General features: G+C 38.9%; 2 protein-coding genes and 1 pseudogene across 3 annotated transcripts in view; 2 read left to right on the top strand and 1 right to left on the bottom strand.

The window, feature by feature from the left end:
- Window positions 1–349: 349 nt before the first annotated feature.
- On the top strand, window positions 350–6,489 carry LOC126627205 (probable cyclic nucleotide-gated ion channel 20, chloroplastic). Of its 2 annotated transcripts, none has more exons than XM_050296656.1 (13): window positions 350–438; window positions 633–1,161; window positions 1,852–2,043; window positions 2,247–2,345; window positions 2,473–2,610; window positions 3,053–3,301; window positions 3,646–3,909; window positions 4,298–4,443; window positions 4,774–4,851; window positions 5,211–5,340; window positions 5,553–5,799; window positions 5,875–6,037; window positions 6,229–6,489. In XM_050296656.1, the coding sequence occupies exons 2-13, from the start codon at window positions 649–651 to the stop codon at window positions 6,380–6,382; spliced, it is 2,373 nt and encodes a 790-aa protein (XP_050152613.1). In that variant the 5' UTR covers window positions 350–438; window positions 633–648; the 3' UTR covers window positions 6,383–6,489. The 2 variants fall into 2 exon arrangements, with proteins under 2 accessions (XP_050152613.1, XP_050152612.1); XM_050296655.1 differs by having other exon boundaries at window positions 360–438; window positions 598–1,161.
- The window catches only part of LOC126627206 (probable cyclic nucleotide-gated ion channel 20, chloroplastic), a 61,649-nt gene continuing 38,732 nt past the window's right edge, over window positions 402–23,318 (top strand). The window contains exon 1 of the mRNA XM_050296657.1: window positions 402–438. The gene's annotated coding sequence lies outside the window, so the exon portion shown is untranslated. The remainder of the gene's footprint in view (window positions 439–23,318) is intronic.
- LOC126625650 (germin-like protein subfamily 1 member 7) lies at window positions 15,420–16,068 on the bottom strand (annotated as a pseudogene).

Consider the following 23,318-nt stretch of genomic DNA (forward strand, 5'->3'; position numbering starts at 1 on the left):
CAAGTTGTCTTATTAAACAAATAAATATGCAGCAGCAACTAGCAAGATTCTTTTATTTTTGTGTAAAATATTGTATTGACCGGTAGCAAAAACAAATGAAAACAAGGATGATCGTGTCCGGTCCGCCCTTGCTCCCACGGGAAATTTCAAGCTCCTCAAAAATCCAATAACACACAGTCAAACCACCCCTTTGCCTGCGTTCCATTGGATTTTCCAAGCTGCCCTCCTTTATTTAGCCCTCAAGTCCTTTGCAGCTCTTTTATAATTGCACCATCCCCCCCCCCCCCTCTTTTCTTCTTCTTCCTCCCTCCCTCCCGGTGATGAGAATGTATCTTTCTTTAGCTAGTACGCTAATTAATCAAATGAGTTAATATTCTTGGGTTTCTCGTTCAACTTCAATCCCCTATTAAGCTCTGCTTGTCTTTTCGAATTATTCAGGTAAGTTTCACATCTTTTTTTCAGGGTTTTTGAACTCCAACTCAACTTATAATGTATGCTTTTGGCTCTCTCTATTCGTTTGTTTTTATAATTATAAATGCAAATGGAGCTAGCTAGCATGATCACTTGTGTAATTCTAACATTGTACTAATTGTGTAGCAATTCTACTCGAAAGTCACAATCTTCGTTTTTAGGTTCGATTTGTGAGAAATGGCTGCTGGTTATAATGGAACTGAGGTTCCCATCCTACCAAACACTCTTCCGCAATACTCAGAAGATAATGCGCAGCTACTGTTCGACATATTTGTGACCCAAACCCGAAAGGCACCACTTTCCATTCCTATGAGCTATATAGACTCGGACTCGTCAGATGATGGGGAACCTAGACTTGAAGGTCATATTGGTCCATTAGGGAGTCAAAGCAAACCTCTTTTTGTACCTATGAGTGGTCCGTTGTATGCTAACCACAGGCCTGATAGCATTTTCCGGGCAGCTCAAGCTCTAACAGCAGGGCAAGAAGCGGTGGAACCCGCAGGAGAAATTTTTCCTTTTACCAATGCAACAAACCAGAACGAATGGACGGATGAAAACTATGTGGGTAAAAATGACCACTTGCTGAGATCTGGCCGACTGGGGCTGTGCGATGATCCTTACTGCACAACTTGCCCAACATACAATCCCAAGGCTCCTCATCGAAGGATTTCAGATACATTTGATTCCAAGGTGTTTTTCTCTACCTATCAAAGATTTTTCTTTTAAATTGTGTACATATTTGTAGACATTTAGGTGCTGTCTTTTATTAAATGCTATGCATTATTGCCACGTAGTAAATACGTCTAGTTTTGCATCTAATCCTGTCAAATGATTAGGATAATGCTGATGGTAGAAGCACACGTAGTATATTGCACTACTTGATAAGTTGACAAAGGGCGCCAGTGGCCCTTTACCACAATGGTGAAAAAAAGTTGACTTTTTGCATAACGGTGTGGGTTTGAATCCTGTTGGTAGCTAATCTAATACCTAATATAACAAAATCTATCGTTTGACAAAGAAAAAAAAAAAGTTGACGAAGGGCAAGAGAACATGAATATTTTTTGTTTTAACAATGTAATTAATAGCAGTGGAGATTCTGGAGAGCATGAAATAATATCTGTAATTACATTCTCTTTGTGCAAAAGCATTTACAAAGCAATAGTTCCTCTCAAGCTGCATTGTGTATCCTTTTCTTTCTCGTGTGTTTCCTTTTTTATTTCGTTGTTATGACTATTGCTTGAGATTTAGCAACAATATGTCCATTATTAATATATTATCGTCACTGCTTCCTTCCCTATTTCTTTTATTTTTTTTGGAATGACAAGATATAAGCACTCCAAGAAACTTATGCATATTTCTTTTATCATCAACTGTTTGTAGTTCCATAGTGCTCTGTATGGGGATGCCAAAGGCAGTGCAAGGAGTTTTTTCTCTTTTCTGCGTCCATATATACCAGGAGTTATGAACCCTCATGCTAAAGTTGTGCAACAATGGAACAAGTTTTTCGTCATTTCTTGCTTAATAACAATTTTTGTAGACCCACTGTTTTTCTTCCTGCTGCTCGTTGACCAGGTATTTCCTTGGTTCTTCCTTGTCATTTTTATGATTTAGTTTGGAACTATCAGTTAACCGAGACCTAGTTTGGTTTTCCAATTTACACACTTTAGGTATTTATTTGTAATGATAGATTTCTATGGAGAAGATGAGAACTTTTTTGTTTCATTTCGTTGTGATGTTGCTTTCCTTTGAACTTGATTTCCCGTCTTTGAATGCAGGATAATAACTGTATAGTTCTTGATTGGCCTTTGACGACAAGACTTGTGATTTTCAGAAGCATGACTGATTTCATATATCTAATGCACATACTCCTTCAGGTAAGATTTCCTTCCCTCTCAAACATTCAGATCATATTTAGAAGTTAAATAAATGTTATGGATGAGGTAGGTTGATTAGTCTCAACCCTTGACAGATAAATTAATCTCTCTCTCCCTCTCTCTGCAGTTTAGATTGGCTTATGTGGGTCCTGAGTCTAGGGTGGTTGGTGCTGGCGTTTTAGTTGACCATCCGAAGAAAATCGCTCTGAATTACCTTCAAGGATATTTTCTACTAGACTTTTTTAATGTTTTACCGCTGCCTCAGGTAAACATCTCTCTCTCTCTCACCCCCCCCCCCCCCCCCCCCCCCCCCCCCCCCCCCCCCCCCCCCCCCCCCCCCCCCCCCCCCCCCCCCCCCCCCCCCCCCCCCCCCCCCCCCCCCCCCCCCCCCCCCCCCCCACACACACACAAACACGCGCGTGATATTCTGTATTCTTGGTTTCCTTTGCTTTATTGGCATTTTTTACACCCCTTTAATAATTCATGCAAGTTTCTCATTGCTTTTTGCCATGGAAGAAAACTGTTTTTAAGTGGCTTTGCCGAGGGAGGGTGATAAACCCCGCTTGTTACCCTCTCAATCTACCCTAAGTTGCATGCATCTGTCAATATATCTACTCATACGCTAACATGACATTGTAACTTGTTCTGTCTGATGTTTACACATCATTTTTTCCCATGTGGTAAGTTGTTCTTCCAATTGTTCGCAGATCATAACGTTGTTATTTCTACCAAGCAACTTTGGATTAAGAGGAGCAAGCTCTGCAAAAAATCTTTTACGTGCTTCAGTTCTCGTTCAGTATATTCCCAGGTTATTTAGGTTTCTGCCTCTGTTCGCTGGTCAGAATCCAAGTAGCTTCATATTTGAGTCAGCATGGACAATTTTTGTAATAAATTCTCTCACTTTTGTGTTGGCTGGCCACGTTGTTGGATCGTGCTATTACCTCATGGGGCTACAGGTGGGTGGAAAAGGTTTAATTCTTAACTCTCGGAAGTTTCCTGCGATAGACATGTTTATGTTCCTCGTGTGTCTTCATTTTGCATGTCCAGAATTATTCAAGATTCGTATACAATCTCTTCTCACCTTTTTGTCAAACAAGGAAGCAGACTTGGTGATACCTTTTCAGGCCTGCGAAAATGGGAAAATTTGCATGTTTATCTATTTGTTTAAACTTGCAATATTATGATTCAATTTGATAGTTCTTTTTTTCATTATTGTATTTGTAATGAATAATATCATGAATTTTAAATAATGTAGAGGGTTAATCAATCATTCACTTACGTCCCCTCTTTCTTGTCCCAGAGGATTAATCAATGTTTTGAAGATGCATGCGGTATCTCTGGAATTAATGGGTGTATAAGCTTCATAGATTGTGAGCATGGAAATGAATTTGGAGATTCTGGAGTAGATAATCCATCACTTGATAGCTGGAAAAACAATGCGAATGCTAGTGCGTGTTTAACTCCAACTGGTTATACTTACGGAGTTTTCTACCAAACTGCCGCTCTTTCAACAAAAAAGAGTGTAGTCACTAGATACATGTACGCATTGTTTTGGGGATTCCAGGTATCGCTTCCATTTGTCCCTTCTTTTGGCCAAAGCCGAATCATTTAAAATAACTGTATAATTCTTACTTTATACTCAGTTAAGTTAATTGTCCATCATAATCTTGTGATTGACTACCCTTCTACCCTAAAAGCTTAAACTGTAGGGGATACAATACTTGACCCTCCTCTGTACTGTGACTATTGTCCTACCTAGTTCAAATTGAACTGAGTTGGTTCTGAATCTTTTTATTCTGAAATGAAAACTCAAAGTTGATGGCATCAGTGTTTGACCGAAAAATATTTTCAAGAAAAAATTTACGTTTCTTTATCTCCTGGCGTACGGGTTGTTTTGGCATGGTCTCATTGCAAATCTAATTGAAAATAACCATGTCATTTACATTATGCAGCAAATCAGTACCCTGGCTGGAAATCTAGTTCCAAGCTATTATGTTTGGGAAGTCCTATTTGTAATGGGCAGCATTGCCGTAGGTCTCTTGCTTTTCGCTCTTCTCATTGGAAATATGCAGAACTTTCTGCAGGCTCTTGGCCGGAGGTACAATTTTTATCCTAAGATTTATCTTCTTAAATATTCCTACATTTAGAGTCACTTGATCGTGACATATAAATGGAAATATCACTACTTTTTTATCGAAGCTGTAGATCTTTGGTTTTTCTATGTTTTCTTCCTTGTAAGTTCCTCTCGGTTTCATAATCATCCAACTGTATAAATGTTAGTAACTCTCTCCTGTTGTCTGAAATTCGAAGTTTTATGTCTGCTTTTGATTTAAGTCTCAACGTAAGAGAGCAATAGATAACAGCAGTTAGTTTTCCGAGTTGACTTCTGCTATGATTTAAAAAATGGAAAATCTGTTTCTCTGTACAGACGGTTAGAAATGTCCCTTAGACTTCGTGACGTTGAGCAGTGGATGAGCCATAGACGCTTGCCAGAGGAACTTAGAAGGTATGGTGTATCCATAACCTTTTTTTTACAACTGAATTTCCTCATGCATTAAGTTATACTATTTATTGTAAAAGAAATAAATTAGTGCTTTATGAAAAGAACTATCCCTTAGAGGTCGCACTTGGTGTGATGGCAAGTGCCTTCGCCCATGAGCGGTAGGTCTCGGGTTCGAGACTTGGGAGCAGCCTCTCCATAAATGGGGGTAAGGCTAGCCGACATTCACCTCTCCCAGACCCTGCGTAAAGCGGGAGCCTTGTGCACTGGGTACGACCTTTATGAAAAGAACTATCCCTTCATAAATCGATAATTCCGTACTGTTAAAAATTGACTATTAAAGCCTCATCTATTGTGCTCTGAAGGCAAGTGCGAGAAGCTGAGCGGTACACTTGGGCAGCAACCAGAGGAGTAAATGAAGAAATGCTTTTGGGATTCCTGCCCGAAGACCTTCAGACTGATATAAGACGCCATCTCTTCAAATTTATTAAGAAAGTGAGCATCTTAGTATCACGGAATAATAATATATCTAAGATTTTTAATCCATAAACTGAAACTTATAATGATCCAAATATTGGATTTTCTGCTTTCTGCATGAATGATGGTCTTCTTTTTGCCTTAGAATTATTAGATGGCTATGGTTCAAAGTTATCAGGTTGGTGCATATTAACTCATAATGCATGTTTTAAATTCTGAAAATTCTGCAGGTACGAATTTTTTCCCTGATGGACGAACCCGTCTTAGATTCTATTTGTACAAGACTAAGGCAAAAGACATACATCAGGGGAAGTAAAATTTTTTACCCTAGTGGTCTCATCGAGAAGATGGTTTTTATAGTGAGGGGGAAAATGGAGAGCATTGGAGAAGATGGGATTATAATTTCGTTATCTGAAGGAGATGTTTGTGGTGAGGAGCTTCTCACATGGTGTCTAGAGCATTCTTCAGTAAACAAAGGTATCAGTCTTGAGCATTCTTCAAAAGTTGAAAAAAAAAAACAATGTCAATTTATCAATGTGGTTTCTGTTGCAGATAATAAAAGGATCAGGATTCCTGGACAGCGGTTGCTTAGCAACAGGATGGTAAGATGTTTAACAAACGTTGAAGCATTTTCACTCCGAGCAGCTGACATTCAAGAAGTCACCAGTGTTTTCTCCAGATTTTTGCGCAACCCACGTGTTCAAGGAGCCATAAGGTTTTTTTTTTTTTTTTTTTTTTAAAGCTATTCATATCTCGTGTATGCATATGTTTGAGAATTATTTCTATCGAAATGCATGATAGAAGACTGGTGACATATGCATAGACAGTCTGCAAGAAATCGTCTAGGTTGCTTGTGGCAGTAGTTTACGACGAACATTGGTGTTGAAGTTTGGTTTTTTTTGGCAGGTATGAGTCACCTTACTGGAGAGGCCTTGCAGCAAGATACATTCAAGTAGCATGGAGATACAGGAAAAAATGCCTACAGCGAGCAGATTCCTCTCATTCTCAATCTCAATCTCAATCCCTATGCCGATCCCAATTCAATCATGCACTGTTATAAGCTAACTAGTGAACTTAATTTGTTTACTTACAGATGCATGTGTACTAGTTGTTGTACCTTCATTTTCAAGGAAGTCCATCTATATATATGTAATATGTTGGATAGTGTTGGAGAAACAAAAGTATACAAGTATAGCTAATTAAATCGATTGAAAACATATGCAGAACAAACAAAAGAAAGGAAATAATTTTCGCAAACTTATTTTTTGAAAATTTCCAAACAATGTAGGAGATTTGAATCTTGTCCCAAATATTTTGAAATAACATCGATTCCAAATTCTTAATTAATTAAATTTAACGACTCGTTGAGTAGTTTTCAATTCCCGATTAAGCATATTTAACATCAGCTAGGGATAAAGAGTTACCTTACCAACCTTTCCCTACCTTTCCCTGACCTTGTGTTTTTCGCTTACCCTGATTTGAACCGCCCCAACTAAATATATATTGTGTATTATATAGCTTTCCTCTCTGCTTTTGTGTTTTGGTTACGCAAATGTGTATGTAATTTTGGTCGTAGCATTAATCTGTAAATAGTGCTGAGTTTGAAGATTGGATGTAGTTACTAATACAAATTTCATTCTTGATTTTTTTTATATGAACTTTCATTTCGTTATATTTATATATTTGAGCGGTTCACCCATAATCGGGCTGTAGTATGTGTTATGTTTGAGTATGTACGTGTATATTACATCGGAGAAATCTATAGTATAGGGTTGAGAGCCTTTCGACAGAGAGATTGGGGAGAGAAGAAGAGTGTTGGAGAAAAGCCCCCTGCCGAGCAGAAGATCCAAGCAGCCGCCAGACTCGAGGATCCGAGGCTCGAGATGTTGACTGACGCCCAAAGACAACACTACAAGTCCGGAGCACCTCTATTAAAATTGACCATGAAAACACAAATTTATACAAATTGCCGACTTAATCAGGACTAACGACCCCTCGGATTCCCAGATCCGGCCTATAGTCTGCTCTGTCCAAAGTTGCAAACTGGAATATATAGCCGAGATAATGAGAACCGAGTACCAAAAGCAACACTCATAAGTTGGTAGTTTCAGCTGTCGACCCATCATCTGCTTGTCGCATATCAACTACGGTCCTCCCCGATCACCACCTAAAATGTTCACCTAGCTTGAGCTCGAAAAATGATCTAGGCGACCTCATCATGGATGGCCTCGTTTTGGTTGACCTTATGAGGCTAAAAATGATTGAGCATGGTAGTATGAATAGCCAAGTTTAAGTGTATTTGTAAATGGCTTGGTCCGCTTCAATTTCATGTAATTGGTTAATAGACTTTGTTCTTAGCTAGGAGGCGTATCTGTTGAATTGTGGCCAAGTGGCCAAGTGGCCAAGTGGACAACAAAACAAAACAACTTTCGGCTAATAAACAAACCAAAATAAAAAAAGGTGAAAGACATCATGATGAGGAGGCATCATGATTATGTTTGTTGAAAAGAAAAATTGATGGTCATGATGATGTTTTTGAGTTTTTTATTGGGTGCTTTTGTATTGATGAAGTGAGGATACGGAAGTGAGAAAGAGAGAGGAAGGAGTGTGCACCATTTTCTGTTTTAGTAGTCCATCTTTGAGAGAGCAAAGAGAGCTGCAGAGAGCAGAAAACTGAGAGCAGAAAAGAAGAAGAAGGTGCTCTTTTTTTTGGTTAGCAATCATCCATCATAGTTATTGTTGTAATAGCTTTGAGCTACATGTATAGAGAAGAAATTATTCATTATATTTCTTTCTCTATTTGTTTCTGTGGTGTGTGAGAGCTATTGGGTGTATTGGGTTATTTGGGTTGTGAGATTGCCAACACTTTGTAAACTCCCATTTGGTTGATAGTGGATTATTGGGTGAGCTCCTACTGCTCCGAGGACGTACTCCAGTTACACTGACTGTTGAGGAACCTCGTTAAAATCTTGGTGTTCTTTAATATTTTGTTCTTGCATTTTCATTTGATAAATTTCCTGTGGGTTAGCTTGAGTTGGTTCCATAAGGTTTGGTGCTGTCCTAGCACAACAATTGGTATCAGAGCACTGGTTGCTCTTGGGTACTGTCTAGTTGCCAAAGATGTCAGACGGGCAAGATGAGAATCCTTTTGGAAGCAGCTCCGGGTTTGCAAGAACTACGGTGCAAAATGCAAAGTTCGAAGTGGAAAAGTTTGATGGCACAAACAACTTCGGGATGTGGCAATGTGAGGTCAAAGATGTGTTGGCTCAACAAGATCTACTTGCCGCTTTGGGAGAGAAGCCGGAAGCTATGTCGAAGCCGGAATGGGAGAAATTAAATTTGTGGGCTTGCTCTTCAATTCGGTTGTGCCTTGCAAAAACTCAGAAATATTTTGTGATGCGGGAGACAGTAGCAAGTGTGTTGTGGCAAAAATTGGAAGATAAGTATATGACGAAGAGTGCAGAGAACCGGCTACACTTGAAGAAAAAGCTCTACCGCTTTCAATACAAAGAAGGTACAAAAATGATTAGACACCTTGATGCTTTTAATAAGTTGATTGCCGACTTGTTAAATTTAGATGAGGATATTAAGGATGAAGATAAGGCCTTAATATTGTTGAATTCCTTGCCGGACTCTTATGAGCATTTTGTTACCACTATTATGCATGGTAAAGAAACTGTGAAATTTGAAGATGTGTCAAATGCCTTGATGAATTATGAAATGAGGCATAGAGATAAAAATCATGATAGTACCTCTGAAGCTTTATTTGTTAGAGGTAGATCATCGGAGAGAAGATCATCTTTTAGTAGGAAAAAATCACAGTCTCGACCTAGAGGAAACTCTAAAGGTAGAAAACCTTTGGAAAGAGATGAATGTGCCTTTTGTCGTAATAAAGGCCATTGGAAGAAAGATTGTCCTAAATTGAAGACCAAAGGCAAAGAAAGTTCTGAAGCTAATGTTGCTGAGGTTGAAACAGATTTTTCTGATTTTGCTTTAACCACTTCCTCATCATTTGATTGTGCTACTAAGTGGGTGTTGGATACGGGTTGTACTCATCATATGACTCCTCAGAATGATTGGTTTTCAAGCTTGAAAGAGTTTGATGGTGGCGTTGTGTTCATGGGAGATGACAATCCTTGCACAACAAAAGGGATTGGTACAGTTCGTTTGAAGTTGCATGATGGCATGGTTAAAGAGTTGACAGGTGTTCGGTATGTACCGAATTTGAAGAAAAATCTTATTTCTTTGGGTACTTTGGAATCTAAGGGCTTCAGGTTTCATTCAGATGGACAGACATTGAAAGTTACTTATGGTGCACTTGTTGTGATGAAAGCTCCTCGAAATGGCCATTTGTACTTATTGCAAGGAAGCACTGTGACAGGTGAAGCATCTGTAGTCTCAGAAAATATGGGCACATCTGATTCTGATACTACTAGACTGTGGCATATGAGATTAGGCCATGCCGGTGAGAAAGCTCTACAAGGGCTTGTGAAAAAAGGTCTTCTAAAAGGTGCCACGACTTGTAAGCTTGATTTCTGCGAGCATTGTGTCTTGGGGAAGCAAACTAGAGTGAAGTTTGGTACTGCTGTACATCAGACGAAGGGCATTCTTGATTATGTGCATTCGGATGTTTGGGGTCCTACAAAGACTCCATCTTTGAGTGGTAGACATTGGTTCGTGACCTTTGTTGATGATTATTCAAGAAGGTCTTGGGTTTACACTATGAAGCACAAAAGTGAGGTATTGAGCATTTTCTTGAGTTGGAAGAAAATGGTTAAGAACCAGACTGGGAGAAAGATTAAGATTTTGAGATCGGATAATGGTGGTGAATACACATCCGACCCTTTCTTTAAAGTTTGCAAAGAGGAAGGAATTGTGAGACATTTTAGTGTTCGGGGAACTCCACAACAAAATGGAGTTGCAGAAAGATTGAATCGAACCTTGCTTGAGAAGGTTAGATGTATGTTGTCTCAGTCAGGTTTAAGCAAGTCATTTTGGGCAGAAGCAGTTAATTATGCATGTCACATCATCAACCGGTTAACCTCAGCTGCTGTTCAGGGTAAGACACCAATGGAGGTATGGACTGGAAAACCTTCTTCTGATTATGACTATATCCGTATTTTTGGTTCACCTGCTTATTTTCATGTGACTGAAAATAAACTTGATCCTAGAGCCAAAAAGGCTATCTTTCTTGGTTTTAGTAGTGGTGTCAAAGGTTACAGGTTGTGGTGTCCAGAGATGAAAAAACTTTTAATCAGCAGAGATGTGACATTTGATGAAGAAAGTATGTACAAAGTCTCTGAGAAGAATGTGAAAGATGTCCAACAGGTGGAGCTTGAGAAAGTTGCCTCTGATACTTCAAATCCTATTTCCGCTGATGTCGAAACCACTACAAGTGTAGAAGTTGGAGACCATGAGGATGTTGAAGAAGTTGAACTTGAAGATTCTATTCAAGTTGAAGAGCAAGTTTCACCTCAAGAGTCTATTGCCAAGAACAGAGGAAAGAGACAAATTACCAAGCCAGCTCGGTATAATGACTATGTTTCTTTTGCTCTTCCTATTATCACTGATGAGATTCCATCCAATTTTGAGGAAGCCATTGAGAGTGAGGAGAAGGAGAGGTGGTGCAATGCCATGGGTGATGAGATGAATTCTCTCTTGAAGAACAAGACTTGGGAGTTAGCTAAATTGCCTAAGGGCAAGAAAGCTATCGGTTGCAAATGGGTGTATGCCAAAAAGGAAGATGCTGATGAGAAAAGCAATGTGAGATTCAAAGCAAGATTAGTTGCTAAAGGGTATGCACAAAAGGAGGACATTGACTACAATGAAATCTTTTCTCCGGTTGTGAAACACTCCTCAATTCGCATTATGTTAGCTCTTGTTGCACATTATGATCTTGAGCTTGTGCAACTTGATGTGAAGACGGCTTTCCTACATGGTGATTTGAATGAAGAGATTTATATGTGTCAACCGGATGGGTATATAGTGAAAGGGAAGGAAAATTTGTTTTGCAAATTGAAGAAATCACTTTATGGCTTGAAGCAATCTCCAAGGCAATGGTATTTGAGGTTTGATAAATTTATGAGAGGCCAAAATTATTCTAGAAGTCAATATGATCATTGTGTGTACTTCAAGAAGTTGCAAGATGGGTCTTTCATTTATTTGTTGATATATGTTGATGATATGTTGATTGCCTCAAAGAATGTTGAAGAGATTGAAAAATTGAAGAAGCAAATGAAGAATGAGTTTGAGATGAAGGATCTTGGTGAAGCGAAGAAGATCCTTGGCATGGAGATCACTAGAGATAGAGAGAAGGGTTTGGTCAGTTTGAATCAAAGACAATACCTTGAGAAGTTGATTCGGAAGTTTGGAGTTCATGATTCAACCAAACCGGTTAGTACCCCTTTGGCTCCTCATTTTAAATTGAGTTCTCTACAATGTCCTAAAAATGATAAAGAGAAGCTGCAAATGAAAAATATACCATATGCAAATTTGGTTGGTAGTTTGATGTATGCAATGGTATGCTCTAGACCGGATATTGCTCATGCAATTGGCATGGTGAGTCGATATATGCATAATCCAGGTAAAGAGCATTGGCAAGCAGCTAAGTGGATATTGAGATATCTCCATGGTACTCGAGATGTTGGTTTATGCTTTGAGAGGGATGACTCTGGTATTGGTCATTTTGCAGTTAGTTATGTTGATTCAGATTATGCAGGTGATCTGGATGGAAGGAAGTCTACTACAGGCTATGTGTTTACTATGGCTAAAGGACCAGTTTGTTGGAGGTCTATTTTGCAGTCGTCTGTTGCCTTGTCTACTACAGAGGCTGAATATATGGCAGTTGCTGAAGCTATAAAGGAGGCCGTTTGGATACATGGGCTGATTAGGGATTTGGGGGTTGATCAGAAGCAGGTGGAGGTACATTGTGATAGTCAGAGTGCCATTTATTTGGCTAAGTATCAGGTTCATCATGCGAGGACCAAGCACATAGATGTGCGTTATCACTTTGTTCGTGAAATTGTTGGTGAAGGGGAAATCATTCTCCAGAAGATTCCAACTAAAGACAACCCCGCTGATATGTTGACTAAGGTTGTTGGTGTAGCCAAGTTTGTTCATTGCTTGAACTTGGCTCACATTTTGCCTATATAAAGAAGGCGTTGAGCAGTAGGAGTTTTGGAGCATTTGGCTCGGCATGAGTTGTTCTCTTGCTAGTGTTTGGGAGTGATGTTGTGTGTTAATTGTGTTGGTTGGCTTATCATGGCGTTTTTCGGAACTTGGCCAAGGTGGAGATTGTTGAATTGTGGCCAAGTGGCCAAGTGGACAACAAAACAAAACAACTTTCGGCTAATAAACAAACCAAAATAAAAAAAGGTGAAAGACATCATGATGAGGAGGCATCATGATTATGTTTGTTGAAAAGAAAAATTGATGGTCATGATGATGTTTTTGAGTTTTTTATTGGGTGCTTTTGTATTGATGAAGTGAGGATACGGAAGTGAGAAAGAGAGAGGAAGGAGTGTGCACCATTTTCTGTTTTAGTAGTCCATCTTTGAGAGAGCAAAGAGAGCTGCAGAGAGCAGAAAACTGAGAGCAGAAAAGAAGAAGAAGGTGCTCTTTTTTTTGGTTAGCAATCATCCATCATAGTTATTGTTGTAATAGCTTTGAGCTACATGTATAGAGAAGAAATTATTCATTATATTTCTTTCTCTATTTGTTTCTGTGGTGTGTGAGAGCTATTGGGTGTATTGGGTTATTTGGGTTGTGAGATTGCCAACACTTTGTAAACTCCCATTTGGTTGATAGTGGATTATTGGGTGAGCTCCTACTGCTCCGAGGACGTACTCCAGTTACACTGACTGTTGAGGAACCTCGTTAAAATCTTGGTGTTCTTTAATATTTTGTTCTTGCATTTTCATTTGATAAATTTCCTGTGGGTTAGCTTGAGTTGGTTCCATAAGGTTTGGTGCTGTCCTAGCACAACAGTATCTGACTTATTCTGCTATTCATTTTTTTTTAATTAAGTCAAATCTCTAAAATATTTTCCAATATATTTTTCAATATTAATATAGCCTGCCACTAACCATCTCAGTCAGACCAGAGACGCCATCATTGAGACTTGGAGCTCTGATCCTCCAAGTTTCCCCAAAAATAATGGGTCGGGTCACTCCACCACTCTCCTTGTTCATTCATCTCGGCTGAAGTCTCCAAACGATAAGAGTTTCTCCTAGCTAAGAACAAGTTTTCTCTCTTTTAGTTCAAGTAGAATAGCAGAATAAGTCTTGTTCAAAAAAAAGAAATTTGATATAGGTCTTTTGTCTTGTGGACAAATGATTTTTTTGATTTATTTCATAGTATTGCTCCTCTGTAGTTTTATAAATACCTTCTTATGGGGAAGAATAATGTATTGAAGTTGTTTTTGAGAACTGTGAGATTGTAGAAAATTATAAATTTACTCTAAGCTCTTTATTTTCAACTTGGTATCAGAGCAGAATTCAATTCTTGGTTGAACTTTGCTGTGAGCGCTTCCTTGTGCTGGAAGCTAATTTTCTTCGTGCACCCACGTGTCATGAACCTGAGGGTGAAGATTGTCTACAATTGTTAGAAGAAGATAAATTTTCACTACCATGAAGAAGAAGAAAAAAGAAAAAAAAGGTTGTGCCTTCGCTGCCTTGGAGAAGAGATTCGGAAAAAACTAAATAAATAAATTTCGTGGTAGGATCGGTTTCCTATAATGTTGTTTTTTATTTTATTTTATTTTTCTTGTGAAAACAGTTTGTTTTTTTGTTTGAGGAAGGAAAAAAAAAGGATAAAAAAATTTAAAAAGAAAAAAAAAAGATTTGGTGAGATGTTAGTTTCATTTGGGCTTTCGAAAAGGTTAGCAATTGTTCTCACTGGACTTTTGAAAAGAGGCGTTAGTTTCCGTTGGGCTTTCGAAAATATTAGTGTTTATTCTAACTAGACTTTTGAGAAGAAGCGTTTGTTCCAACATATCAACAGATTTATTGATCAGGTTTTCGAAAAAAGACGTAGTTCCAATTAGGCTTTCAGAAGAGATAAGTGTTAGTTCCAGTTGGACTTTCGAAAATAGGAGTTAGTTCTGAGGATCATGATTTGTTAGTCGGGCTTTCGAAAAGAGGCGTTTGTTCTAGTTGGGCTTTTGAATTTGGCGCTAGTTTGAGTTGGGCATTCGAAAAGAGACATTAGCTCTGACGGATTGTGATCTACTGAGCTTTTGGAAAGATTGACGTTAGTTTTAGCATATCAATGCAGATTTTCAATACTTGTGGCTCACTTAACGCGTGGTCCCATGTGAGGGTCCCATGTGAGGGGAGGTGTTGAATTAACAAAGTTCCAAATTAGATCTTATTTTCTTCTTGGCAAACTCACGATTTCACATTATGAGTTTGAGGGGGTGGTGGAAAATATTTTAGAGATTTGATTTAATTGGGAATTTGATATGATTTGACTTGATATAAGTTTCCTTGTCTTGTGGACAAATGATTTTTTATTTATTTCTTAGTATTGCTCCTCTATAGTCTTGTAAATATCTTCTTATGGAGAAGAATAAAGTATTGAAGTTGTATTTGAAAATTTTAAGATTGAAGAGAATTGTAACTTTATCCTGAACCTTTTATTTTCAACTAGTAATTGTGCTGCATCTTTCATCGTCCTTCTCCTTATTTTCTGATCACACCCAAATGAATGGCTCAGACGACATATTAATAACGTGGTGGCAGTGGATATTGGCAGTAGGCTGACGCAAAGGAGAAATTTAGGTGCCCTGATCAATTTTGGGGCGAGGTGGTTTGGAGGAACTCATGGCTTGTTTGAAGTGGATTGGAGAAGCAGATTGTTTGTTGTTTTGGACGAGTCGAGCAGATCATTTTGTTTGAGGTGTCTAATGATTTTATCATGATCTCGGTGTTACAAGAAATTTAAACTCTCCTTTGAATTTGATGGTTGGTAGGAAGAGCAGATGTGGTCTAACAGAGCATAAATTTTTTAGGCCGAGCAGATTTTGTTTTCGATAAGACTTGTGGCTGCTGCATTTGGGGGTCGGCTCGGTTCTTCTTGTGCAGTTTTCGATAAGAAATTTAGAGATAAGGGTTGATGGGAGGGTTGGATCCGAAGACTGCATTCGCAGTGGTGATCACTCCCGGGTTCTGGCAGCTGAGACCCGCGATGGCCAAAGCGTTGGTTTTTCCGACATTGAGTTGGAAGTGAATGAGACCGACTGGGAACACAAACACATCGCCCTTGTACAACACTTTGGTGAACAGCCGATTGCCGTCGCCATTGGATGTGACGAATCCGACGAGAGTGAGCCTTCCAAGACGATGAGTATCTCCGTGGCACGAGGGTGAGTGTGAGGAGGATTGAGGCCATTTGGTGCAAAGTCTACGCGAGCAAAGGATATGCCGAGAGTGTTGAGTCCGGGTATATCGTCTACGTTTGCCGCCGTAACAATTGAACCAACCGGAGTCGATGTGTTTCGGGGGTACTGGAGCTTGTCAGAGAAAAAATCATCTGCTGATGCAAGTTTTGGGTCCTTGCAGAACTTTCCCGTTCACAAATACTCCTAGCAATGAAACACACAAACAAATTAATCTTTTTATGTACGTACTGTAGGCAGTCCCACGTTGGTGAGAGCAATCAACGAGAGTGGTTTTAAATATGATTACCCTACTTTAATTGATATCGAGATTTTTTGTGGTAAAACTTCATACCTGACGAATTAGGCATGTGGTAAAGTTGGAGACTGTGTCGTTAGAGTGGGCTTCCCAAGCCCGTCGATCCAAAAAAAATTTCAACATGGTATCAAAACCCATGGTTACGAACCCCTGAGGCTTGCCACAAGCAAGCGTGGACTTGAAAACAAGCTTGGAGTCTTGGATTCATAAAGCCGGCCTCTGAGTTCTTAAGAGGCACTTTTTGAAAAGATTGAAAACAAGTTTGGACTGTCGATGTGTGGATCTCCATGTGTGAACCACTATATAAAGTTACACGCGTGTTGGCAATCCCACATCAGTGGGGAAAGTCAACAAGGGTGGTTTTAATTATGATTATCCTACTCTAACTAATATCGAGGTTTTTTGTATTAAAATCTCACACCTCCGAACCCATCGATCTATAAAAAAAAATTTCAACACATACGGGTTGTACTTGCATGGATGATGAATAATATTAGAAAATCCCACACCTCCGAACCCGTCAATCTATGATTTATGTTGGAGCAATATTAGAAAATATGAAAAATAACAATATAATTCCAATGATAATAATCATAAAGAATTTCATAACATCAATTATATATGAGATTAATATAAACAACTAGAGAGAAAGTTGGAAAAACTGACAAACTTGGAGATTGAGGCTTGCACAAATGCAATGTCCTAAAGACAGAATTTCGCCCTTACTCTTGTACTTATAGTTCGGTAGGCGTCTGTTTCCCAGGATTCAACAATCTATAATCCGAAGTTAAAGCACTTTAATCTTTGGACTCTGGCGAACTTCATATATTCCGTACTCTCAAGACACGACTCGGATTTCTACTAAGACATTGGAGAAAACTCTTCTCTATTTTTAATTCTATTAGACAGGTGGGATGCTTGAGTTTATATAGAACTCAAGGCACCATTTTTGAAACATTATGACTGTTGCCTAAAGTTCTAATAAACAGATATAACTCATGAATTTGAATTCAACTGTAACAACTCGTCCCGGGATTTACTGTACATAAATGGTATTTTTATCAAGTTTGGGAATTTATCTTCCTTTTAAAATTTGTTTTTGGTCTTAAATGGTGAGCCAAGGGACCCCCCCCCCTTGATTTTGTCCCCGAGCCCTCTTCTCTCTTTCTTCCTCTCCTTCTTCCCTTTCCCGTATACTTCTATTCCTCTCTTCTCTATGACCACACTCACACCCAGCTGCACTCCCTGCTCGAGGAAGACACAATCACCATCTAAACCTCGTCCCTTTCCTCTTCCTCTTGCCTCTGCGCAACTCGGCGAAACCAAGAAAATAACCTCCGGCGAGTCCGACGGCTTTCGAGGTCATTTCCGGCCAAACCACGGCTAGTTGGCCGGCGTGCAAGGTATCAATCTCTTCGTCTCGTCGAGTACTATAACTTTCCTTTTTGTTTCACTCAATTTCATTGAGTATTGAAGAAGTTATACTCATTTGAATCTTACCCAGTTTCAGGCGACCTCCGAGGCTTTCGAGGAAATTTCCGGCAAAAAAACGGTGAGTTAGACGTCGTGTGAGGTACCATTCTCTTCGTCTCTTCAAGGGCTACAACTTTCGTTTTTTTTCTCGCTTGATTTCGTTGAGTAGTGACAAAGTTATGGCCGTTTAAAGTTGGGTGGTTTTCCGGCCGAATCTCCGGCCTTCTCTTTCTCGGCAAAACCAGGCCATCCGGCCTTTCCCTTTCCCTTCCCTCGGGCCTTAAGCCCCAGTTTGGGGTTGAGGTGATTTTAAAAAAAACTCCTATGAAAAAAAGCTGGGAGTGTTTTTGGTGTTTGGTAAACTTAAAAAAAAGGGCTTATTGTGGAAGCTGCTGTGAGAATAAGCTGAAATCAAAGGAAAAAGCTGAAGCTGCAATTTGTAGCTTTGGAAAACTGGCTTTTTTTCAAAGCACATAGAACTACAGTGCTCCTTTAATGAAAAGATCCACTATCAGACTGTTTTTTTTTTTCAAAAGCACTTTTACAAAAAAGTTTACCAAACACTCTGCTGATTTATTTCACAGCCGCTTATTCTCACAGCACAGCCGCTTATTCTCACAGCAGCTTTTTTTCAAAGCACAGCAATACCAAACCAGCCCTAAGTCCATTAGACCCCAGCCCCTTTTCTTTTAATTTTGTTCTTGTTCTTTTAAAACCCAATAAGGGCTCGGGCCTTATTTAAAATGGCCTTGGGCCGGTTTTGGTTTAAGGGGCTTAAAGCCCTGCCCTTGTGAGGCCTTAGGGCCTTGTGCCCGTGTGTGTGTGGGTATGCTTAGGCATGTGTGTGTGTGTTTATGCTTGCACATGCATGCCGTGCATGTGTGTGTATGTTTTTAGTGTGTGTGTTTGGGCTAAAGCCCAAACCCCAATTTTTCCATCCTAAACCCTTTTAACCCAAAAACCCTAGGTTCCTAAAATCTATTAGGGCCTAACCCATCCAACCCAATTCCCTTATTTTATTAGGAAAACTAATGAAAAGGGCTTGAAAACTTTGAGTTTTAATGATAAGGACAAAATAAAGGGTAAAATGAATAGTACCATGATTGACTTTTTAGTGTAAAAATGTGGTTTTTCGTTAAAGTGAATAGTACCAGGTGCTTTTCGTTAAAGTTCCCTATTTTATTTAGTTCAAAACCCAATAGGTCCTAATTCTATTTAACCTAAACCCTAATCCGGATTTCAAGCCTAAAACCCGTTAGACCTAATTTGACCGTTGACCCCCGGTCAACGTTGACCTTTAAGGTTGACTTTTCGGGTTTTTGCTCAAAATCCCTCTTAAGCTAATTTCGACGTTCTGAACCCATTTCCAATGTCCGTTTTCCCAAATTCAGTCGTTTAAGTAGAGTTTGACTAAATGTGCTATTTATGTGCTTAGGGGCAATTATTGTGACGTTTCCGTATTCGCTAGTGGCGCAACTTTTGGCAACTAAGTACTGTGAGTGGACCCCTTCTAAAATTGCATGATTTTATAGTAATTGCATAAATGATTAGCATGCCTACGAATTTTGTGAATTGATTTATATCAATCCTGTTTACTGAATTTATTGATTTCGTCTCGTGTTTTGGTGAGGAAATAAATTGTTAGCCTATTCTGAGCTATATTTCTATATATCATATTTTCTATAAAAACCATGAACTGGTAGACTATCCGATGGATGACGATAGGATGCTAGAACATGTTTTAGAAACCTCTCTTTATAGTATAAACGATGGATGACTTTATACTATGAAGTGGTTATTTATGAGAGGCGTAAATATTTGTGCATACCTAGTAGACACTATGCCGCCTGGGGCGAGGATCTAGTGTTGGCATTTAGGCCGGGAGAAATAATCCCTAGCTACGGGCTGAGGGACATGAAGAGGCATTGGGCCGGGAGTTGGTAATCTCTGGCTACGGGCGCAGAGACAATGAAGAGGCATTGGGCCGGGAGTTATATTTATTCGGTGATCTTACTAGCAGCACACCGCGTTTACGAGACGATTTATGAGACGTTTATTGTTTTGATTTCTGCGATGATATTCCGCTATATGTGACATTTGAGATATTTTGGCATGCTAGGATTTTTATTAAATCCATCACTTATTATGCTAGTAGTTTTCATTATATAAACTTTGGGGGTTAGTACATTGATAACTGTTTTATTATTATTATTATATATAAACTTGGTCCACTCACCTTTGTTTTGCGCCCCCATCCATGACTTAGAATCAAGGCACCTAATCCCGGCGTGAAGGCACTTCCGCAGCAGCATATTTGAGTCCTCTCGATGTAGGACCCACTTCTTTATTCATTCAATTTTATCTCAAGTCTTTTTAGTGATTAGGTTTAGTTGTATGTTCTGAACACGTTCTTAAATTATTAACTCATCGTTTTTAAATTTCATAACCCTTATTTATTTCTTATTCTTAGCTTTTGTATCAATTAATGGCTTTCGTCACCCTCGGGTGTCGGCCAGCACATGTCTATCCTGGTATTCGGAGAATATCAGGGTCGGGGCGTGTCATCAACTATGACTCATGACTCTTATTTTTCATTCATAAAAAAAAATTATAATATTAATTATATTATATAATTTCCAACAATCCTTCACATGAATGAAAAATTAGGAAGAATTTGAGAGTACAGGCGGACAAGAGATGCATCGAGAGATGTGTCTTTTGGACTTGAACCTACCCTAGTGAATACTTATCGGATTTACTTGGTAACGCAGTGGATATGGAATCTTGAACTGTTCACTGTAGTAGTAAACCGAGACAATAAGCAACAGACATCACTAATCCTAATATATTCCAGTTCATACGGTTGTATTCATTTTGGTCCTGAACAAATCTTGGATTCATGAGAGCTTTAAAGAATTTAGTCATCTCATTCTCATAGAAGCGACCCACTTCTACTCTCACATAGGTGACCACTGATTAAGAATAGTCTGCTCTATTTCTCTTATTTATAAGATATCACTGTAATTAAGTATAAATAGACACCCTAAAACTTTTGCAGGCAACACACTTCTTCCATCATAGGAATGAGGCATATAGTGTGTTAACTTCTTTAAATCATGCCCAACCAGTTTGCCTATTGAACTTAGACTATGGGATCTCCAATTAACTAAATTAGGTTTCTGTCCGGCTGATTCATTAGTTATGTTGGCTTTAGCCTCATTCCCATCGATGATCAACTTACTCTCTAGTCTAACCTTTAATGATTAGATCCACTACTAGGTTGACTATTTTAATGGTGTGCACAATCCATATGATGAAATTATATTTCATATGAGAGTAATTGTTTCTCAATTTCAAGTCCTCAAAAGTATATATATGTTGGGACTTTTGTAAGTAATTTGCTAACACTAGGAAGTAGACTTCCCCCACATTTAAGGTATTTGTAGGAAGGTCTCTAACCCTTCATACCTTAAAGTTAATCATTATAAGAGATAACTGCTTTTTATTCTCTCTTTTTTAATAAACAAATTACTCTTTACAATTTGGACATCGTGTTTAGCCCTTACTCGGCTAAATTATCACAAAGTACATTTCTCTAGCCTTAAGGCTGTATTCAATTTCCATTATAGATTATGCCTTTGCATATCCACCTATATGTACTTTGACTTTAAATTATCAAATTCAATTAGCCAACATCATTGAATTCATAACATGTCCATTCATATTCTTGCTTAATAAGCATCATCATGTCTAGTTTAATTGTGTATGCTTGCTCAATAAGCATCAATTTCAGTGCCTCATCATTCCTTTTACGAAGACCCCCACACTTTCAGTGAATACTTCGCAAAGGAATTGGCTTTGGTTTTTGTTAACGTGAGTGATATTAAAAAGGGTATGTAATTATATTGTAAATATTAGAATCCTTTATTAGGAAGGTTACTTGTGTGTCTTTTATTGTTTCCTTATAGAACAAGGATTGTATCTTGTATATATTGTCTATTATGCAATACAATGAAAATTAAGCCGTAAAATTCTATTTGGCATCAGAGCCAAGTTGCCGTAACCCTAGAAACTGTAAAACGATATTTTTCTTCCGTTGATGTGCTTGTCCGACTTGTTCCTGCGCTGCCTCTTGCAGAAATCAGTTGGGCCGTGACTGTTGGAATTATAGCAGGCTTTGTTTTGCTGCTGCCGTGCCTATTCAAATTGCAGCAGCTTTGTTTTGCTGCTGCCGTAAGTTGTGTTTTATCAAAAACCGTGGGTGCTGTGAATTGTGCCGTGTATATTGGATTTGCAGCAGTGAGATCTTGCTGCTGTCGTGTGTGGTGCTGTGTGCTTTTGCAATTGTTCCATGTATGGTGTACTGTGTTCAGTTGCCGTAACAATTTTGTCGTGCCATGTATTAGCTTCTGGCTATGTCGTGTGGATTGTAGCACCTTGGATTTTGTGCCTTTTGTCTGGATTGCAGCGTGGATTCTTGGTGGCAATTGAAGCTTTCAATTGTTGCCTTGACTTCTTACTTTCAATTTTTTTTTTGTTTCTCTTTTTGACATGAATTATTGCTGTACTTAAGCAATTTGAGGATAGTCTGCTACTCTGCCGTGTGAATTGCAATTTTGGAACGAGAACTCTGTGTGTTTTCTTGCAGCGTGTGGTTCTGTAATTTGTTTGGTACTATAAATGCCGTGTATTATTATCGTGTGTGTGATTATAATGACCAATACAGGCTGGATTTTAGATTCCGGTGCAACGAATCATATGACGTATGATAGAACTTTGTTTCAATCCATGAAAGACCCTCATAGAAAGTGTGTGGCAACTGTCAATGGTTCTACTGCTGCTGTTGTTGGAGCAGGAACAGTATCTCTTACACCATCTCTTCCCTTACATAATTGTTTATTGGTTCCATCATTGTCCCATCACTTATTGTATGTACCTCAAGTCACTGAACAATTGGATTGTGTTGTATTAATGTATCCTTCATTTTGCTTACTTTAGGATATTCAGACAAAGGAGATCATTGGGCGTGGCACTAAGAGAGATGGGTTATATTATGTGGATGACGTTGTTTCTGGCAGAGCTAATGCAGTTCGAGCATCTCGTACCAATAATTTACAGGAAGTTTGGTTATTGCATCGTCGGTTAGGACATGATTCGTTTGGTTATTTGAGGCGTATGTTGCCTAGTTTATTTCATGAAATAAAAGAATCAGACTTACATTGTGAGGTATGTATTCTCGCGAAGAGTCATCGCGTTTCGTTTCCTCCTAGTATGCATAAAAGATTGTTTCCTTTTGAACTTGTGCACTCTGATGTTTGGGGTCCCTCTCCTGTTAGTACTTTGTCTGGAATTAAATGGTTTGTTACCTTCGTTGATGATTGCACTCGTATGACTTGGATTTATGTGATGAAGAATAAAAGTGATGTGGGTATGGTGTTTCGATCATTCTCTCAAATGGTTGTAACACAATATTCCTCTGTTATTAAGGTTCTTCGCTCTGATAATGGAGGTGAGTATATTGGTTCAAAGTTGTCCAACTTTCTTCGGGATCAAGGAATTCTACATGAGACTACTTGCCCTCATACCCCACAACAAAATGGGGTTGCTGAAAGAAAGAACCATCATATCCTAGAAACTGCCCGTGCCTTGCTCATTGGTGCATCTGTACCTAAACGGTTATGGCTTGAAGCTGTCACTTATGCCGTGTATGTGATTAACCGTATGCCATCCCGGGTTGTGGGTTTTCGTACACCTCTCCAAGTATTGATAGAATTTGTTCCAGTAGTGTCAACCAATACTCTCTCTCCTCGTGTATTTGGGTGTGTAGCC

Source organism: Malus sylvestris, chromosome 6 (genome assembly GCF_916048215.2).
Source record: "Malus sylvestris chromosome 6, drMalSylv7.2, whole genome shotgun sequence".
Lineage (NCBI taxonomy): Eukaryota > Viridiplantae > Streptophyta > Magnoliopsida > Rosales > Rosaceae > Malus > Malus sylvestris.